Below are 19,985 nucleotides of genomic sequence, written 5' to 3' on the forward strand. Positions count from 1 at the left end.
CCGGGTTTTCAAATTTGGAAATCTCGGGTTCGGGTCGGGTCCGGGTTTTTGCAATTTTGAACTTTCGGGCTCGGGTCGGGTTCGGGTTTTTCAAATTAGAAATGATCGGGGTCGGGTCGGGTTCGGGTTTTGAACAAAACAACCCAACCATTTCTGGATGCAGTTGGCGTCTGTACACAAAACCCAGTCTCTTTTTGTAGTAGTGTATTCTACTTCTTGATACGAATGGATGACACATATAACCGTACTAAATGTTAGCACATTTGAATCGCTAGAATTCGTCGTTGTTTTCTGGTGCTCAAATATTGTATTTTTTCATCCTTGTATAAAATTCCCTCTCTTCAGATTCGCAAGCTACTCGAATTATTTTATTTTTTAAACGAACATTCATTTTAGAGTATTCAGCAAGACGTTTCAAATCTAAAATGTTTTTGCAATTTATTTTTCATGATAATTAGTAACAAACCAAGTCCACAGAAATTTCTCGGAAAATATTGGTTCAACTTTCTATTATAAATTTCGATAGGTACTTTAAAACTGATACGCGGTTAGAGTAAACGCCTGAAACTCGGCTAAAGCCTACAGCAAATCGTATCTACAGCAAAGCGAGTGAAAATCTAAGGGAAGTAGAGACAATAAATATCTATCTATTGATCCGCTCCTGATTGGTCGTTTTGACAGTCGCGATAGAAATCGAAAAGTGGGTGTCGCGAGTATACTGAATAGTAGTACTTTTTGCTACATATTGAATTATAATTGTTTTAACTATGTATATTATAAATAGAAACATGAATTAAAATGATAATTAAATATTAAGGCAGCGCGATTTGTATATTCTTGGCATAGTTGCGATCCACGAGATGCTTTTCAACCATTGACTACAAAGACAAATTCCCATATATTGAACTCACAGATTGTCAGATTGTCCCCAGGCTGGGCCGTTGCATGATCCGGATTTCTTCATGAAAATATATCAATTTCCACGCTCTTGAGGAATTAATCGCAAATTGTGTGTTCTGTTGAAGCCATTGACGGATTTTTTAAAGTTTGGAGTCGTTCCGAAAGCTCCGTTGGAGATGTCGAAGCATCTCTACTGGCGCGCTTACCGTATAATCTGAAGCATAATATAATTTAGATACCCCATCATAGATAGTCCTAACGCTAATGATGTGACATAAAAAACGCGTCAGAGAATCTTGATTGACACCCTTCGACACAAGTTTGACCGTACCAACCAGTAATAAATTATACAAATCTGCCTTTTCAAGAATGGTTTTTGATAAAGAATTAGAAATTTTGGTTAAGTGCGACGGGCAAGGTTGTTTGAAACTGTCACCATTAAGCTTTTTGTTTCCCCTTCAGTTAGCCACCGATCTATCCTGATTTCCGATTAAGATACCGACGATCTCAGAACATTACAAATTTGATGTTCAATAATAGTCAATATAAATGCGAATTCTACTCGCCAGTGATTCGTTTTGCCATAGACAGATATAACTCAATGCGTATGGTGATTCGAATGATTCTACTACTCTTAGATGAGCCTTGGGTCCAGCTCGGGTGCCTAAAATTAGAAATCTTCGAGATCTTTGGTCGATTCTCCGTACTAACAAGTTTGGTTCGGATCGGGTTTCTCAAATTTTAAATTTTCGGGTCGGGTTCGGGTTTTCAAATTTTAAAATTCTCCGGGTCGGGTCGGGTTCGGGTTTTACAAAATTTTTATTCTCGGGTACGGGTCGGGTCCGGGTTCTTCAATTTTACAATTTTCGGGCTCGGGTCGGGTTCGGGTTTTTCAAATTTTATAATTTCGGGCTCGGGTCGGGTTCGGGGTTTTCAATTTTCAAGCTCTCGGGTTCGGGTCGGGTTCGGGTTCGAAAAAATTGAAACCCGACCATCTCTACTAGAAGTGTATAAATTGAACAATACTATTTTGGTATACATAAATAATGGAAAATCAAACTAATAGTTGTACATAAGAAACAGACTAATGAAGTAGAATAGAAAAACATACGTAACATGCAATCAAACTCGTCTAAATGCAGCAAATGTTGTATATTTATCATTAACGACAATTGCATGCTGTTAGACTTTCATCATGCTAGGCTGGCCGGGAATGGATGACCAAGGATGCAAAATGCCTACCTTTTCTGCTGCTGTAATTTTTCTGCTTACATTCTCATTTCTCTCTCGATGCTGCTGTCATTCGCTAGTGCAGTACACCCAGCGCTGTACGGCTGCCTGTGTGCAAAGCAGTAACATGACAAAAAACTACTGTCCCCAGTACAGCCACCAGACGCGAGCGGTACAGCTTCTCTTTCCTTATTTTACATTTTTTAATATTTTCAATCTTTTTAATATTTTTATTCAAAAATTACGACAATGAATGCGGCTCATTTACGCCACGGCCGGCATCAACGCTTTCGTGTGCGGGCCTCTACCTTTGACTATGCAGAGAAAAATGTACAAAGCGAGAGAACAAACTTTTCTACGCCACACTCTCACCGAGCAGTGGGAGTACAGCAGCAAAACAAAAATGTATTCTACTGCTGTACGGGAAAATGTACTCGGTTTGGCTACCGTTCTGGCAAGAGCTGTAGTGATGCGTCGCTGTAGCGGGCTGTACGGCTTGTACAAATGTAAATATACCGAAAAAAATGTAGTTAATCGGTACCGTTGGCATCCCTGTGGATGACTCGCGTGCGTCGGTAAATTTATTTTACCCTAATTTATCCAACCCGATTTTTCCGAATGAATAGAACCAAATGCTCAGATTGATCACCAGAAGTATTAGCCACTATTCTATCATATACGTCAGTTCTGCATCCATTCCCTGACCCAACTGTCACAAATACTCAGACGAATACATACATAGATAGACATACGACTAGCACATAACAGTTGTACACTAGTACGAAAAACTACGATTATCACAAAGTTACAACTAATAGTTTTCTACTTATTCTACTTTATTAAATTAATTTAATTATTAATGGTATATGCACGATGATGAAGTCAACCGATAAATGGACACACAATGACTCCCTCTGTGAGCCCCGTCCACGAATACCATCAATAGAACAATGTTTGCAAACACGGCACACAGCAAAAGTCAATCTACGTCGATCCGCCAGTCGGCCACAACACCGCGCATAGACCAGTGGTTTAGCGTTGGTATGCGCAAGTGCAGAGTATGAAGCAACATATAACATAAAAAAGGCGCATAAGCCCTCTCGGTCTCCTCGATGCACCACTATCGAGGCGTAATGCAATACTCACCTTAAAGCAATTGATGCTTGATGATGTTTGCAATACCGTCAAACCCCTAAACCTTGGAGAGGGAGGAATAGTATACAGTATAGTATATAAGCAATTAATGTTTGTATAATGTAGTCTACAATTGATTGACGAATAAATAAATAAATAAATATACTTTTGCATCTTTTCATCACACTAGGATAACGCGCAATGAAAAACCAAACAATAGATCTGTGTTGTTATGTCGCCGATACACACAATATTCTTCTTAAATTTGACGTAACAATTCTCTAAAAAGTGTTGATTTTGGTGTCGTATATTTTCACAGAATTTGTTTGATGTAAAAGTATTGGATTTTCCTGCTTGCGTAGCACGACGAAAGGCTATAGAGCCTTTGACGCAAAATTGCTAACTATGGGGCCGAGAAATGACACTTTCGCAGGAAAGATAATTCACCGGATAGAATCCAGACAGTGTTTTGTTTATAAAATACGTCGTACCGTAGAATAACTTAACGATATAACAAGATAGACGCACTATGGTCCCAAAGCCGTATTTAGAAAGACAAAACTGTTTGCGCCCAAACCATTAATTTAGATATATAATATCTCCGGCAAACTTGCTTATTACTGTTTTGCCAATTTTTCCATATTATTTAAATTAGCGTGGTCCTTGTAGTTAGGATGTTCAAAGTAGCAACTTATTGCATATGTAAAATTAGGCTACGCAATGTTCTAAAGTTGTAAAATAATCAAATTGAAGCAACTTTGTTGAATCTAAACTACAAAACTACTAAGAAAGTTTGCCGAAGACAATATACATGAAGAGCTAACGGTTTGGGCTCGAGCAGTTTTGTCTTCCTTAATACGGCTTCGAGACCATAGTGCAATGGCACGCTTGAATAATATTATTGTGTGAGTATGCATACACGACTCCGTCGGAAGAAGTAGGTGCGTATATCTTATAGAGCTGTTTTGTTTGATCAATTTCCTATCTAATGTGTAATCTAACAGACTGGAACTAACTCTATCGCTTCGCAATAGACACACAGCAGAACATTGAAACGGCAAATGTTTACAGATCCATCAAAGCCTTTAATGACACTCATCAAAGCAGGTTACACAAAGGCTAATGCGGAGATGCATCATTCAAGCTGCGTGGATAGAAACAGTCATTCCCACAAAGCACTGCGCCGGAATGTTCAATTTCATCGTTAGCAGTCGTTGAATAATCAAAGCTTCGACATATGTACTCAATTCGAGATGCAGGGATCTGCATTCGAGAAACAGCATGTTGCCAATGGGGATTTTATTTCTCCAGTCTGGACCAACAAAAACCCAATACAGTAGCCTTTTTTGGCAGAGATACGTGCCCCACAAACTGCAAATCCACTTCCATGCAATTTTGCCAACCTAAAATTCTGCAAAACGAAAACCACATAAAAACCAAGCAAATAGAATCTTGAGGGCACTATTTGGAAACACTATATTCTGCACTATCACGGAGTAGATCATAGAAACAAAAAAAAACTGCTACTGATTATGCAGTCACGTAGAGATTTTTCCGTGACTTCATAAATCCAAATACATACTTAATTCACTTCAGGACCCTTTAATAGAGTGGTGCTAAAACTGTTTGTTGAATTATATTGTGTCATCCGAGTCTGTAAAACATAAGGCGAAAAGCATATTTGAGGGTATGTTTGAAATAAATTACCAACTTGAACCATTTTCGGTACATGAAAAAAAAGTTCAATTCGCTAAAATATATCGGAAAACGTATTTATGCATTGAATATCATATATCAGTCCAATTCTTATTTTTCCTTCAAAGCCTGATACTTCGCGCACATTTTTCAGTTAAAGTAAGACATGCAGTAGACTGCGGGGTGAACATTAACACGACCGAGGTTAAGTACGGAATTTCATCAACATTATTATTATTATTAATTATTATTATAGTGGAATTAAACGGAAGACATCTGTCTTAAGTGGGTAAATCTATTTTAATAAGTATTTCGTGGTCCTTGACGCCCTGATCAGTGGAATTAGTGAAAGTTTTTCCGTGTCTGATTTACAGACGCATATTGATGATTTTTGTGATACTGAAAACTTTGGGTTCTGTGGCCGCACATTTGGACCACATACTAAACCATCTGTAAAGGCATTTTAGATCAAAAATACTTCTAGTGCTCAATAATGTTCAATTTCCACGATACGAGCCTCAATAAAACTAAATATGTTAATTTTTATTTATGTCACAAATCGATATTTTGAGGCACCACTACACAAACATGTATTAGTATTGACTACATTGTATATTTAGAAAACAACAAAAGCAAAGCCAATAACTAGTATGTATTTAACAGGTTTTACTTATAATGGTCGGTACTCGGTCAAATTTATGGCTGTTTCGTAATAAAGGGTTTAGCCCATAGACTAAATCAAGCACTGCCGTGATGAAATGGAATTGCCGTCAAGAATCTACAGGCAGGTGTTGCAAGAAAAACCTATAACATTTTCTAGGTTACTTGGGCGACTGGCTGGTTTGCAACAGGCCATAAACAAACTAAATCGTGTGGCTGCCATGTAATTATTGAAGATCACGATAAACTTACAGTGCTGGACACAGCTCTTCTAACTGCCCTATAAATAATAGTTGCTTTTTCGTATTTTCTGCACCTGAAATGCATACGATTGGTTAACCATACTTGTGTAGTTTTATGCAATCCGATAAGAAACTTTACTATTCAAAATTGCAATAAAAATGGTAAAGGTGTGGGGAATCACTAATATGGCTGGTAGCGTAAAACGAACTATCTTTAATCATATCATATTTTTAGTACATTTTTACCCATAATACAAGTACCGTTTCTACTTCGGGTGGAAAAGCGGTAGACGACCCAGATCTTTTATGATGCTTGTATTCTTACACATGCGAAATTTAATGGTTGATCGCGGTATTGCGTAGTGAATACATGCGGACCAAATTGATACCCTTTACAAATTTCTTATAAACACTTTATTACAACTTCCTCCGAATATGTTTAGTTCGAAAGCTAAATAGCACTTTAAAATTTCAACTTTTCCATATATGCTACAATAGAATTGCTACTTCGAACAAATAAACAAAGCCTAAAACAGATAACACATTGCTGCTTCCAAACATTTTCTCGCAGACTACAAAATGAAATGATTTTGTGGGAAATAATTTTCTTCTAAAATTTGGACCACTGCTCATAGTTTTTCGATCGCGGCAAAAAAAATATTTGAATTTGTTTTGGGAATTTTAAGGCTCCTAATTACCCACGCTAAACTGGCTAAAAGGTGTCTTCAAAGGACGTTATTAACGTAATAAGTTTGCTCCCCTGACACTTTGTGTTCACTCATTTGAACTCCTAAAAGTGAGATATCTGTTGAAAAACTTCCTAAAAATGGTCATCAATATGTTAAAAAATAGATGTTCTAGACCCCCGATACAACATTTCAAGGCTAGGCTCAGATGAAAGAGGAGCATCTAATTAGAGCTTAATCTTCCGAATTTTGAGTACTTTAACGATACTCAATTTTTTGTCTTTTTTTCTACCAGACACCATGCGACATTTTTGATAAAAACTATTTTTCCATTAAGGAGAAAATTGTTAAAAATTATCTGTGCGCGTGAAGAGCACAAAACCTATAACTAAATTAGTTAAGGAAGTTGCGTTTTGACTTAGTCTTATCAGAATCCGACAAAAACTTAGTGACAGAACTAATCTAGCGCCTAGGATTTGTGCTCTCCATGCGCAAAGATGGTTTTAGATAATTTTCTCCTTAAATGAGAAAAAATAATTTTTACCAAAATTGTTCTCCACTAAGGAGAAATATAGCAGAGTGCATCTTGCAGTGGCTTGCTAAGCCAAACCAAATGTTTCGATTTCATTAGTTCTCATCAGCTTCAAATGAGCTACTATTGCTTGCGTGATGTGACATGGGATTTGCTCAGGACACAAATTGTGTCTCCATTTTTTTGGAGCTAGCGTCAATCCGGCGCTAGCTTAGTCTTGTCAGAATCACACACTAATATTGCAGACGAGACAGGCAATGGCGCCCACTAAAACACTACTTTAGGTCAATTGTAGTGGGTTGCGATTCTGTATGTGATATTTATAGTACGGTTCACGTATGAGCGGTCGTAAGGACTTCGCGATCGCGTGTTTCATCGCGAAGGGCTTGAGCATTTGTACGTTAACGTGTTCGATCGCGTGTGCGTTTGTATGTCGCGTGTACTAACGTGTATGTAACTTCGCATGTATAAATTCTATATTCGCGTGTGTTCTAAAATAATCACGCGCGAACCGTGAATCTGATACTTAATTTTTCGTGTACGGTTCAGATTCTAGAACAAAGTGGGTTCTTCCATATCACTAGAGTTCCCAGTCATATCGCCATGGAACGTGTTGTCTAGTGGATATGAGCTTTATTTTTTGATTGGTATAACTGAATATATGAACCTAAGTTACTAGCATAGAGGGTAAAAATTTCCGTGACCGATTCATGATCGCGCGCGTTTGCGGGTTCGTGTTTGAGACCGCGTTTGTAACTTCGTAAGTACTAAAACGTTTATATTGTTACTGGAGTGCTATAAAGTTAGCGCGATCGCGAACGTAAGTGTGCGAAGATGATCGCGAAAAGCTTAATCCTTCGTATGTTGACGTGTTTGTCGCGTGTGCTCACGTGCATGTGACCGCGTGTGAATAAATTCGATTTTGTAACCCTGTGGCCATTCACATATTCGCGTGTGTTTTTGGACCGTCATTCTGATATTTAGTTTTCGGTGTACGGATCACATTCTGACAGGTAATGAGTTACTCCATATCACTAGAGTTCCCGGTCATGTCTTCATGGAACGTGTTGTCCAGTGGATATGAGAGCTTTCTTTTTAATTGATTCGATTGAAGGCATGGACCTAGACTTCTGAAATCGAGGATAGACGTCCGGACGTGACCGATTCATGATCGCGTGAGTGCGGGGGACTGTAGGTTCACACTTGAGAACACGTTTGAATATTTATAAGTACTGAGACGTTCGTATTATCACCGGGAAGTTATCATGTCTGCGAGAGCACGGGTGTAGGTTTCGTGGATGATAGCGAAGGGCTCAAGCATTTGTATGTTTGTTTGTCGCGTGTATGTGACTTCGTGTGTATAAATTCGATTTTTATGTCGCCATGGAACGTGTAGTTTAGTGGATATGAGCATCATCTTTTTGATTAGTTCACCTGAAGGCATTGGACTTATGCTACTAGAGCCGAGAATAGGGGCTTCCGGACGAAACCGATTCATGATCGCGCGAGCACGGGCATTTGTAGGTTCACTCTTGAGACCGCGTTTGTGAATTTATAAGTACTAAACCGTTCACTTAGTTACCGGGGTGTTATCCCTTTTACGAGATCGTGGGTGTGGGTGTGTGTGGATGATCGCAAAGGACTCGAGCTTTTGTATGTTGACGTTTTTGTCGCGTTTGCTAGTGTGTATGTAACTTCGCATGGACACATTATTTTTATAAACGTGTGGCCATTCGCATGTTCGCGTGTTCTTCAATGATCACGCGTGGACGTCTTGTCTAGTTTTTATTTCTATTGGTCCAACTGAAAGCATGATTGTGGGCTGCTATGATCAAGGGACTTCCGGATGTGACCGATTCATAATTGCGGTGGGTTGATGCTTGAGACCGCGTTAGTAAATTTTTAGGTGCAAACGTTCACCTAATTACCGGGGTGTTTGAATGTTGGCGAGATAATTGGCGTTCGCATTTGTGACCATGCAGGTTTGTGTGATCGCGAAGGCTACGTTTGTATGTTTGGAATGAGAGATTGTGAGTGTATATGATAGAATAAACAATTTGGGTTAGTGAGTGTTAGCAGGGATCCAATTTAAAATATGGTAATAAAATAAGGGTGTCTCCAGAGAGAATTGGGCCCTAAACGCACATTGTATATAATTTTACCATGGCAGTAGATAATAAAGGTCACTAAGTTAAGTACTAAAATTGATCCCAATGTAGCTTAACTAAAAAGAAAATAATCGTAACCCAAGTTTCTGTGATATAATCACTGATATACTGCTTTGGTGGTAAAGCTCCCGGACCACGTCAAGGTACAGTATCATGCCGAGGTATAAGCAATGCACCTTAAATAGTACTTTTCGAATGTACAACAAATGTGTTTTTTTCCGATTTGATTATCAGCAGTGAGGAACTACGGAATAGTCAGGAGATCTTGAGATACGGGTAATTGAGTCTGGCCTGTACTCTGCTTCTTCAAACAACCCTTTGTTGGTTAATCGGACCTCTGTAGAAGGCTTCCGTCAGATAGATCACGTACGGTGGACTATTGCAATCAATTACATTACTGATAACAGACGATTGAATCACTATATCTTCTCTACGACATTCATTTTTGGCTTGTCAACCAAGCTACCGCACGCACCTGCTTCAGGTATGTTTCAGTGTGAGACGCATTAATTATTCCTAATATTGACATTCAAGCTCGCGCATATCGTTTTCTGGTTGAATCAATCCAATGTGATAATACAATAACTGGAATGGAAAGAAGCTAGTCTTAAATTTATAGTTCTTTTCCAAATCATCAAGCTTTCGTTAATCAATGGAATTAAGGATTAACAGTAATCCGAGCAGGTTAAATCCCATTGTTGGAATTAGGTACCTGCATCTGACGCTTATCATTCACTTCATCGAAGCTGAAACTGTTCGAAGTTTAATCGCAGAACACCCATAAAATATCTACTCCCCCATATGACTCGAGTTTGTTTATTTGCTGCGCATGACCTATTTATAGGGATCGTCAGGGTATGTGGGACACTGTTTATGTGAGCGAGCGTAATCTGTAAATTAGTATAAGTTGCATAGATAGCTCCTGGCAGAGTAACATTTCTATTAGCTGAAAAGAGTGTCTATAGTAGAAGCGGTAGCAGATAATATTGTAAACACTTTCAGTACAGCATTTAGCTAGATATTTACAGTAACCAACGAGAACCTCAAACAAATTGTATATTGATATAAGCATCTTTATGAGACTTTCCAGAAAAAATAAGAAGCCTGCATATCCCTTTAACCCGATTTCACCTACGCCATGAATTCAATTCCAATCGTATACTTCCACGTATTGTACAGAACGTTTTACGCTTCTTTGCTTGATAATAAACCTTTTGTATACAAATATACATACACACAAATAGAGTACAAATGTGTCAAGCTGTTAGGTGTGATATTTCTATCACAAGCTGCCAGCGAGGGTGGATTATCACCAGATCAGCCAGGTGAGTGCCTGATAAAATACGAAATTAAAGGTGATCTACATGTGTGATTGACGATTTTTGATCCGTTTTATAATTATTGCTGAAGAATCACTGGAATTTTATAATAATGTTTACCCGTTTTGTTGTTTATATGTATTAGGTAATTTTAAATATTTCTTTGAATTGGTCAGTGTTAAGTCAGAACGGACTAAGTGACAAAATATTGATTTCGAGAAAAACGAGTTTAAAGTTTGAATCGCAGCATCCTTTACATTATGATTGGAAATTAATTTTTGCCGTAATTCTTGTTTATTGTTACATATTTCAAATCTCGCAAGAGTCGAATGTAGCTGACGAAATTCTGTATCCATTGCTATAATTATCTCATTTTTTGATGTTTTGCGACTTAGTCCGGTCTGACTTAACACCGACCAATTAGCCGTTCATGCCTACTTTAGCAGACATTTCAGGAGAACTCTATCCAAAGCCCAAAAATGTGGCAGTTCTCCGTGTTTTTTTTGCAAAAGATTAACACGACATAGCTGAAGAGCTCAATGCCAGAACGACCCAAGTAAAAAATATCAAAAGTGGGTTAATCACAAATTATTGTATGTTATTATGTGAATGCAACGACATCGACCAAAAACTTAATTTGAAGGTATTAATTTGAATAAAAATATTGTTTAGCATTCGAAAAAATCTTCGAAAATCTCATAACATACAATCATTTGTGATTAACCCACTTTTGATATTTTTGACTTGGGCCTGAGCCCTTCATCTGTTGTTATATATTCGGATACCCCAATTTCACGGTTATCTAATATTAACAATCATCATGTTCCCCTATTTTTTAAAAATCAAAATGCTTCCCAAACATGTTGTAGCAAAAAAGACTGTGTACTTACTCGTATAAATGTGCAATCGTTTTCGCCAGTCCGTTCCCGGATCCGCAAGGAATGATCCCGATTGGAATTTCCTCTATCGCCGCCTGCCAGTCCTCCCGCTCAAACAGGCCATTCAGGACTTCGTAGAAAATTCCGTCGCCACCAACAACGACAACCCCACGCCACAGATATATATCTCGATTCCGGACGAATTCGCGGGCCCAGTCAGACTTTTTAGTTATGTGCAAATCGTACGAGATCTCCGCTTCGGCAAAAACCGGCGCCACTCGCTGTTGAAACATTTCCCTCGCTTTCCCCTTGCCCGATTTCGGGTTGAGAATCACTAGCATTTTACGGACGTCCTTCGGCTGGAAGATTGACTTGACGGAGGTTTCACCTGCGATCAGATACTTGATAGCCGCACGCCACTTCTGCGCCTCCTTGTTGTTATCCTCGTACTTGTCGAAGGATCGAAATCTAAGCGTAATGGTTGTGCGTTCCCGAAAACCACCCCGCCGATTCCGCTTGAGAATGTAAGCGTAGATGTACAGATATGCACTGACGTCCGACTCATCCTGTTCGCCGGAATTTTCTTCGACCACTTTGAGCTGAGCGGTTCCGGAAATGGAAGTACATGCACAAGCCGATCCACCCTTAGTTTTCCGTTTGCTTCGCAAACACCGACAACCGATGATATCCTTCAGGGGGATCGTTTGTTCCTTGGTTGACCCATTGCTTTGCTTCTTCAAGCTGAGCCCTTTGTCGGTTAATCGCACCTCGAAGACCGTATTCTTTTTGGAGCTGATGTAGAAGGTTTCCGTCAGATAGACCACGTGCGGTGGACTACCGCAATCGGTTCCCTTGCTGATGGCCGGCGATTGAATCACTATCTCTTCTCCAGCGAGATCCAATTTAGGCTTGTCAACCATGCTGCCGACGAACCTGCTTCCAGTTTGTTCCAGTGCGTCACTCTTTTCGGGAGACGCATTAATCTTTCCTAATGCTGATGATTTGCGCGTATCGCAATGGCAGAAAAACAACCGCTTGTTTTGTTCACTTGTAAGCTATTCGTGATTTGGCTGCTACTGATTTATGGCTTCGCAGAATAATGGGACAAATTTAACACAGAGTTTGTCGGGCGTGACTTGCTTTTTGCTCTGTCTTTAAATTTATGGCTTTTGGGTACAAAAATAAAAAATAAACGTTACCAGCACAAAATTGCAACAGTTGCTGCTATTATGGTTGTTGCACTTTGTTTTCGAACATGTATTATTCGATGTAAGGTCTAGTTCCATGTATATAACAGGAAAATTATGATGAAAGATGTCTGTTCCAGTGAGACTGAAATGGCAGCAGTCATTTGAAACGGTAACTAGATGATATTTAACCTTTACCACATGTGTCCGAGGTCTTGTAATGACACACATAAACAAATATAATCGATTCGACCCTAACGCACGCAGTAGAGGATGAAAGTGTCAGATGTGCACAACTGACATTACGGGCAAAAATTATTGCATCAACTGCAGCTATGTGCTGCACTAAAGCAGTAAAGTTGAATTATAATACAGTTCTCTAGGAAAATGGTGAACAAGATGAAGTTGAGGTATCAAAAAGAGCAGAAATTTCCGATTTTGGAATTTTGAGAATGAAGTATTGTGATCTTAGTAGAATGTAGGATAAAAGGGTATAGTACGCCCCATCAGGGAAAAAATGCCCCTCTTCAATTCCCAGGACTCCTGAATTATCTAAGAAGTGAAACTGACTGATAACAGTATCGTTTCATGAAATCAACGTACTAAGTTAGTTTGGTATATTTAATATGTTGCAAAACAACAATATACACAAAAGCTTCAAAAGAGCTATTTTGATGTAAGTTCCCACTTTTTCCACTAGTATTACAACTAATTAGAAACAGTCGGATTTTATAGAACTATTTCGAACTTACTAGAATATTTTAGTTACTATCTTAGTTGTTCGATTGGTTTAAAACTATGTGTACGTGTAGAAATATTCATGCTCTCACAACAGCTCATCACCGGCTAAAACGCCCCACCCGTTGTTGTGAGGCATACTCACCGATTGCTGTGGGGTATACCATCCTCTTGTTGTGGGGCATATTATACTGTAACCGGGGGCATTTTGCCCTGGATGAAAGGAAAAACTAGAATTTAGGCATCTTTGAAAAATGTTTAATAATACTTGTATCAGGATGTTTTCAATAAAAAATGAAACGGGTACTAATTTCTAACTAATACAAAAATAAATCAGAGTAGTTGGTGCGGAGATCACACCATTCTGAGAACGTACATAACCCGAGCAAATACTCATGGGTTTAAATACCACATATACCCTTGAAAAGACCTTAAACATGGTCCGTGCCAAAATTCACAACCATTAAGACATTATAAAATGGTCTCAATAACCCATAAATACACCAACACATGGTAACTTATATGGGATCTACCGGACCATGGTGATGGTGTTTTCATGGGTTGAACCCATTTCAAACACCCATGTCAAACATCATGAGCATTGGGGTATTATGGGCTTTTCATTTGCTCGGGAATGTCATGAAAAGGCTTCTACCTGAGGCGCGCGTCTCGAGCCGGGACGCCACTTCGAACAATGACCTGTAGAAACTTTTTTAATGCGCATCGAAAAACCTACCCTTGAGCAAAATAACTTTCGAATAAAGCAGTCTTGCCTCCACATCTGCACATAATATATTGAGAAGCTTATATAAAAATACTTTTTAACAAGCTATAGATTTCCAGAATCCGTTCACGAACGGCGGAGATATTATACGTTTAATATTTTTATTCCTCACTTACCAATATTCAATAACTAAAACTGAGACCATTACATAAATAGTATTGCTTTACTGGGGCAAAAAAGAACCGAATTTGTATATGAAAACATCAAAACACATATACGTCATTCAAAGAATTCGATTCGAAAACATTTTTTGAATTTACTCAACAGTGCATGAACTGTTTCTTTATATGTAAGTTCACTTTAAAGACCAAATAATGCGTAAGTTCACCTCAAAGTGGAAATACAAGGTAGATGTAGTTAGCCCTTGAATTAAGCATAGCGTTCAGTCGTGAGGTAGATGTTGAATGGTGTGTAAATACACAGATCACAAAATAATCTACCTACACCCAAAAATCGGCCGTAATACCTTTGCGGTAATAAGAAAAAATTGCTCTAATAGCAAGACGTTTCATGCTAAAACGGTCCCAACAAAAAATTCCCCAAACGGCAATACCAACATTCAAATCTTCTCTGCGTCGCACTCATGCTTCATCAATTCCTGTTCAATAAATATTAACGCGTCGGATTGTCTGGAAGTATGTAGCACTTCGCTTGTCATTATATTGCCCTTCAAGCGGAGTAAACACAATGGGGATAAAGACGAGGTTTGATATTTCTACACGACACATTCGGCTCACACTCGCCTAGCTTCAAAGCACAGTGAACAGTCAGAAAAAAACGACTCGGAATAGTGGTGGGGTACTTCGGCCAGTGTTAAATTGAAATTTCTTTTCTATCACGGACGTTAACAGCAAGATAGCGACTGCACAAAACATGAACCGTCATGTCACGTTAACCTACCCGTCATTTACGGGAAGCAAGACCAATGGTTTGGATCCACGTGTCCGAACTGAGGGTCCGGATCCAAACACTTGTCTGGATCTAAGCACCAAGTCTGGGCCTGGTTCAGGTCCGGACTTGGAAAGGGGAAAAGGGGATGGGCTAGATCCAGGTACTGGTCCGGATCCGGTTACTGGTTCAGATCCGGGAACTGGTCCGGATCTAGGTACTGGTCCGGATCCGGGAGGTCCGGATTTGGGAACTGGTCTGGATCCGAGAACTAGTCCGGATCGGGAACCGTGTCGGATCGGGAACTAGGCCGGATCCGCAAACTGCCTAAAATTTTTTTTCGCTATCCAACCTACCCAGTAAAAAAATCGTAATTCGGGCTGGTTTCTGCCAATATTGGGGTAGATTCCAGCCTGAATTTAGTTGGATATCCGCCAGGATTCCGGTTGGTTTGACTCGGTACTAATACTATCATAGAAATCGACCGAATTATTCTACATGCGAACAGAGCCGAGGTTTGCGGGAATATGAGTTTAATACCGCAATGCGCAATTGCGTGGTCTGTTACCGAAAAGACAATAGAATCTTACCCAAAAGTAATAGAAACATACTCGTCGGATTTTGGGTGTAGTAGTGAGATAATAAATTTCTCATATAATTCATATCAATATTATACTCATGACGTCACCAAGAGCAATTGTATTTTTGAATCCCAAAACTGTGTGTGAAAATTTGACATCTTTTGCAAAGTTTAGGTTATACTGGTCATGGTGCAAAAATTACTAGTTGCAGTATTTCAAATAAGGATGTAAGGCATTAAAATATCACATATATAAAAATAATCTCCCAGCACTAACCATCACCGTTCCTTAGACGCCCCCCGTACCTACCGTATCTCTATATCTACCCCTATCTCTATCTCTCTACCTCTATCTCTCTATCTCTCCATCTCTCTCTATCTCTCTATCTCTATCTCTACCTCTCTATCTCTCTCTAAATCTATCTCTATCTCCCTCTATATATCTATCTCTTTATATCTCTATCTGTTTCGATTTCTACACTCAAAACAAAAATCCCTTGCAATAATTGCAAGCGACAATCACTTGAAAATAATGTTACCATCGCTTGCAATTTTGCGGTTAAAGCTGCTTGCCATTTTTGCAAGCATATAAGATCCCTCATCTCTTGCTATACGTACATACGTTTCTTCAACACACTGTTAAAGGATTACCACCACATTTACGTGCCTATGCTGAGTGTTATAGCAACGTACGCCGATTTTTTATTGACCGTCAGCTTTTTATTCATTCCTCACCAACATCATCAAACGCAGTATTCTGGCTTATTCATTACACACGAGACAGCATCAAATTGCGAATGTGCTGATTGTACGAGTTTCAACGCGCTGTGCTCACATGCAAGAATAGAACAGTGCTTATAGCCTGTGCTACTATGCGCAAGAGCATGAGTTCAAATCTGGGTTGCGTGCTTTACTTTTTTTATTAATCGTGAAATCATGCAAGTGTTTATATAGAACATTTATCCACTAATAACTATCTGATAGCATGGTTGGATGGATAAAGTATTGGTTAGTGATCTGCCCGTGCGCATGTTTTCCAATGCCAGTAGTCTTTTTTATCTAACGCATATTGGTCAAGGAAGGAAGGAAGCAAGGAAGCTTCGTGTAATTTTTGCACATTGCTTGCAGTTTTCGCTCGTATTTATTGCATTAATGTAAGCGATTCTTACCGGGTACGTTTTGGGTGTAGAAGCTGGAGTTTGAAGAGTTAGAAGAAAATGTTAGCAAACAAGGAAAACTACAAAAGTTATATTAAAAATTTGGTTTTGTCATGAAGTGACCCTTGATAGTATGTTTAAATTACTTTCACGGTGGACAATATAAAATATATAGTTTCGCTCTCACGTTAAACTTTTGCACTTTATAAGACTTTCCTAGTATTTTAAATACTGGGTATTAACTGCGAAATGAAAAAGATTTAGTAGTTGGTGTACGAGAACAAATTATGCACCCTAAAATTATCTTCTAAATACCCAAAATTTACGTTAGTGTACAATAAAAACTAAAACGGGTATAGAAATAAAACCGATTTTAAGGAACGCCCTAAAGTTTACGTTTGGAATTCTCGTGTAACGGAAAGTACGAAAGATAGAGGTTGCGTGTCCAAATGTCTAAAATGTGTTAAACTACAATTTCGTCGAAGCTAGTCAAGCTCTATCTCGAACCGTTAAAAAGCTCAATTTTATATCATGCTAAAATTAGAACCACCATAGCATTCGTTCAAACGAAAAGTAGGGTTTTGCAAAGTACAACAACTTCTCTAAACATTCTATAAGGCTAAATTATTTAGTTTTAGCCAATAGTTACAATTCCTGCTAAGTTCACATTCTGGATCACTTTGCATTGTGCTCTATCCTCTATGTTCAGGCTCATCTGTTGTTCATGAATGTGATTCTGGCATAATTGATGCAAATTTTCAAATTTCAATCTATCTGAATGGTTTGATAACGCTATTTCGTTTGGTAAAGAAAATGTTGGGGGATATTTGTTCTAAGTGGCCTCGGGAACTAGCATGTAGTTTCACAAGTTTCACAAACTAAATAATGCAGTCTGGCCTAGTAGGCGGCCGTATCCCAACACTCGTCTGCAATTTACGGAATAGCAGGCACCCGAAAAGCTTGAATAGGAGCCTGCGACAAAATCACAACTCTTTCTGTTCAAGATTTGCAGCTCGATGTATGAAATTAGCCGGAACTAATCACGAACGAGCTTCGGCCGGATGATTCAAAATCAGTTTTTCCGTGTTCATGGTACTTTCCACTTATCACAAATAAAAATAATTGGCTCTGCTAGTAGCACGAAACGACACAAGCTAATTGAAGCGTTATCCACCACCCGTGCACAGCTCAGCAAATATTTACCTCACGACATTGTACAGTCCTTCGAGGAGATGCTCTGTTCGTTTCAAACAGCTCTATAGGAATGATCATAGAAACACATCAATAGTGGACCTATATTTAAAACTGAAAATTTTGACTTATACAGAGCCGTTTTCGGAAGATTTTTCAAAACACTGTTTTTTCTTCGTTAATACATTTAAAATTTAAATTTAAGACAACATTGCCTACATCTATTTTCGACAAAATGGCGATGAAACTGATTACTTAATTTGGCTGATTCAGAACAACAAGGTACAGGTTTACATCTTACCTTCCAAACCTTAAACGACTTTTTTGGAGATTTTTAAAAGGGGTCCCTATATTGAAAGGTAAGTCGTTATTCACGATGAAACCATATACTTAACTATTTGCCTGAAAACACTTTTCCCATCATGGTCCAATTTAAATTTAAATAATATCACTCGAAAATTTGAGATGATAATGGATCAATATATATTTTTATTGTAAAATGTAGTTTGGCCCATACCGATAGCTTGCACAGAATATAGAATTTGTTTTTTTACAACTTTGGTCTACTTTTTGAACCGGTATTGTAAAAACATTAACCATTTATAAATTATAGAAAAAACAGTTATACTTAAGTAGCGTGATAGATACTTTGCGCTGTAGAACTCAAGATTGATCGAATATGGTGACTATATTCGATTCTGGTGAAAATTTCTTCCTTTCAGATGTACGGGTGACTAGGTGTTTTCCACATGCAAGTGACCATTTTCAGGCATTGTAATTTTCACTCACTCACGCGAGAAGAAGCTTATCCAATGTCCAACTTTCCCGAGATAAGATGAGTCGTACAATTCTCAGTCTCCACAAACAGCGTGAGAATAATTTTCCGAATAAAATGTATCTACTTTTTTCCTTCTCACCGGAGTGCCAAACTATACACTTCGTTTTTGAGAAAAGCGCCAAAGAAGTACGATAGACTTCAACTAATAAAAACTAATAATTCAATTTTTGGTTTTTGACTTAAGTGTCAATACCTTATTTAGGACTGGTGGTATCCATTGAATCATTAGTTTAATTAGAGCGGCGGGTTCGCTCCCGTCATATCTCTGTTCACTGAGCAAGCGACCAGAAAACGACAGTTTTCATTAGCTCTGTCACCCACCGAAGTACGATAGGTAATGAACTAAAAATTAGACATCAGACGATAATAAAAACCCGGGTCTTGGTATCTAGCGGGGAAATTGAATAGATCAAATGTGTTAGAGTGATCAGCTGCCGTTGTGTGTGATTCTCGCTTTGCAGGCAGGGTAAGATCACCATCGCCAGTGGGATAATCATATGTTCTTTCTGAGATGTCACCATACCCAGGGATAGCATAAGGGTTAGTGGATTGGGCCGGAGTCTCAAAGGTTGCGAGTACTTGCACCAAATTTGAAGCAAATCGGACAAGTATAACTACCGAACCAACGTGTCTGAAGTTTGTATGGGATTTTTCATTAATTTACATGGAGAAAATTCACTAGTTCGTATTTTCGTCGCTAGGTGGCACTATATGCATCGTATTATCACTGTAAGTAAAAATAAGAAAGAAAATTTAATTGTCCAAAACTTTGTCGAAGACTGCTAGTAAATCCGGCTTTGTCAAAAGAAGTTATTAAACTTTTAACGAAGTGATGTCTGAGTCAGTTTTGCGTGGGGCCTAGCAGTGCATGGTTGTGTATCAGTACTCGATTCCCACGAACTATACATTTTTGTGAAATAAGGGTTAGATTTAGCTGAATAGTATGCTTACAAGAATTGTAGTAAATAATACGAGTTATGTTTTGGTTAGAAAATTTTTGTTCTACCTGTGACCGCATAGAGGGCGCCACCACTAACTTTTCATAGAAGAGAGATAGAGTATCAAGATGTTCGGAAGAAATACTGAAAAATGCCTGTTCTATAACTTTGTAGAAGACACCAAATTTCTTTCTCTCTTGCTAGAAAAGTTAGTGTTGGCTCCCTCTATGCGGTAACATG

At 38.6% G+C, this 19,985-nt stretch overlaps 1 protein-coding gene across 6 annotated transcripts in view; it reads right to left on the bottom strand.

Annotated features, from left to right (window-relative positions):
* LOC131691018 (sphingosine kinase 2-like) overlaps positions 1-19,985 on the bottom strand; it is a 68,716-nt gene that overhangs the window by 27,666 nt on the left and 21,065 nt on the right. For 3 of the 6 annotated variants that reach the window (XM_058977149.1, XM_058977146.1, XM_058977144.1), the window contains exon 2: positions 11,457-12,531. In XM_058977149.1, the coding sequence (XP_058833132.1) occupies positions 11,457-12,364 (908 nt within the window). In that variant the 5' untranslated portion in view covers positions 12,365-12,531. Of the gene's footprint in view, positions 1-11,456; positions 12,611-19,985 lie in introns of all 6 variants that reach the window. The other 3 variants (XM_058977148.1, XM_058977147.1, XM_058977145.1) reach the window with 1 other exon arrangement.

This window comes from Topomyia yanbarensis, chromosome 3 (genome assembly GCF_030247195.1).
Source record: "Topomyia yanbarensis strain Yona2022 chromosome 3, ASM3024719v1, whole genome shotgun sequence".
NCBI classification, from domain to species: Eukaryota; Metazoa; Arthropoda; class Insecta; order Diptera; family Culicidae; genus Topomyia; species Topomyia yanbarensis.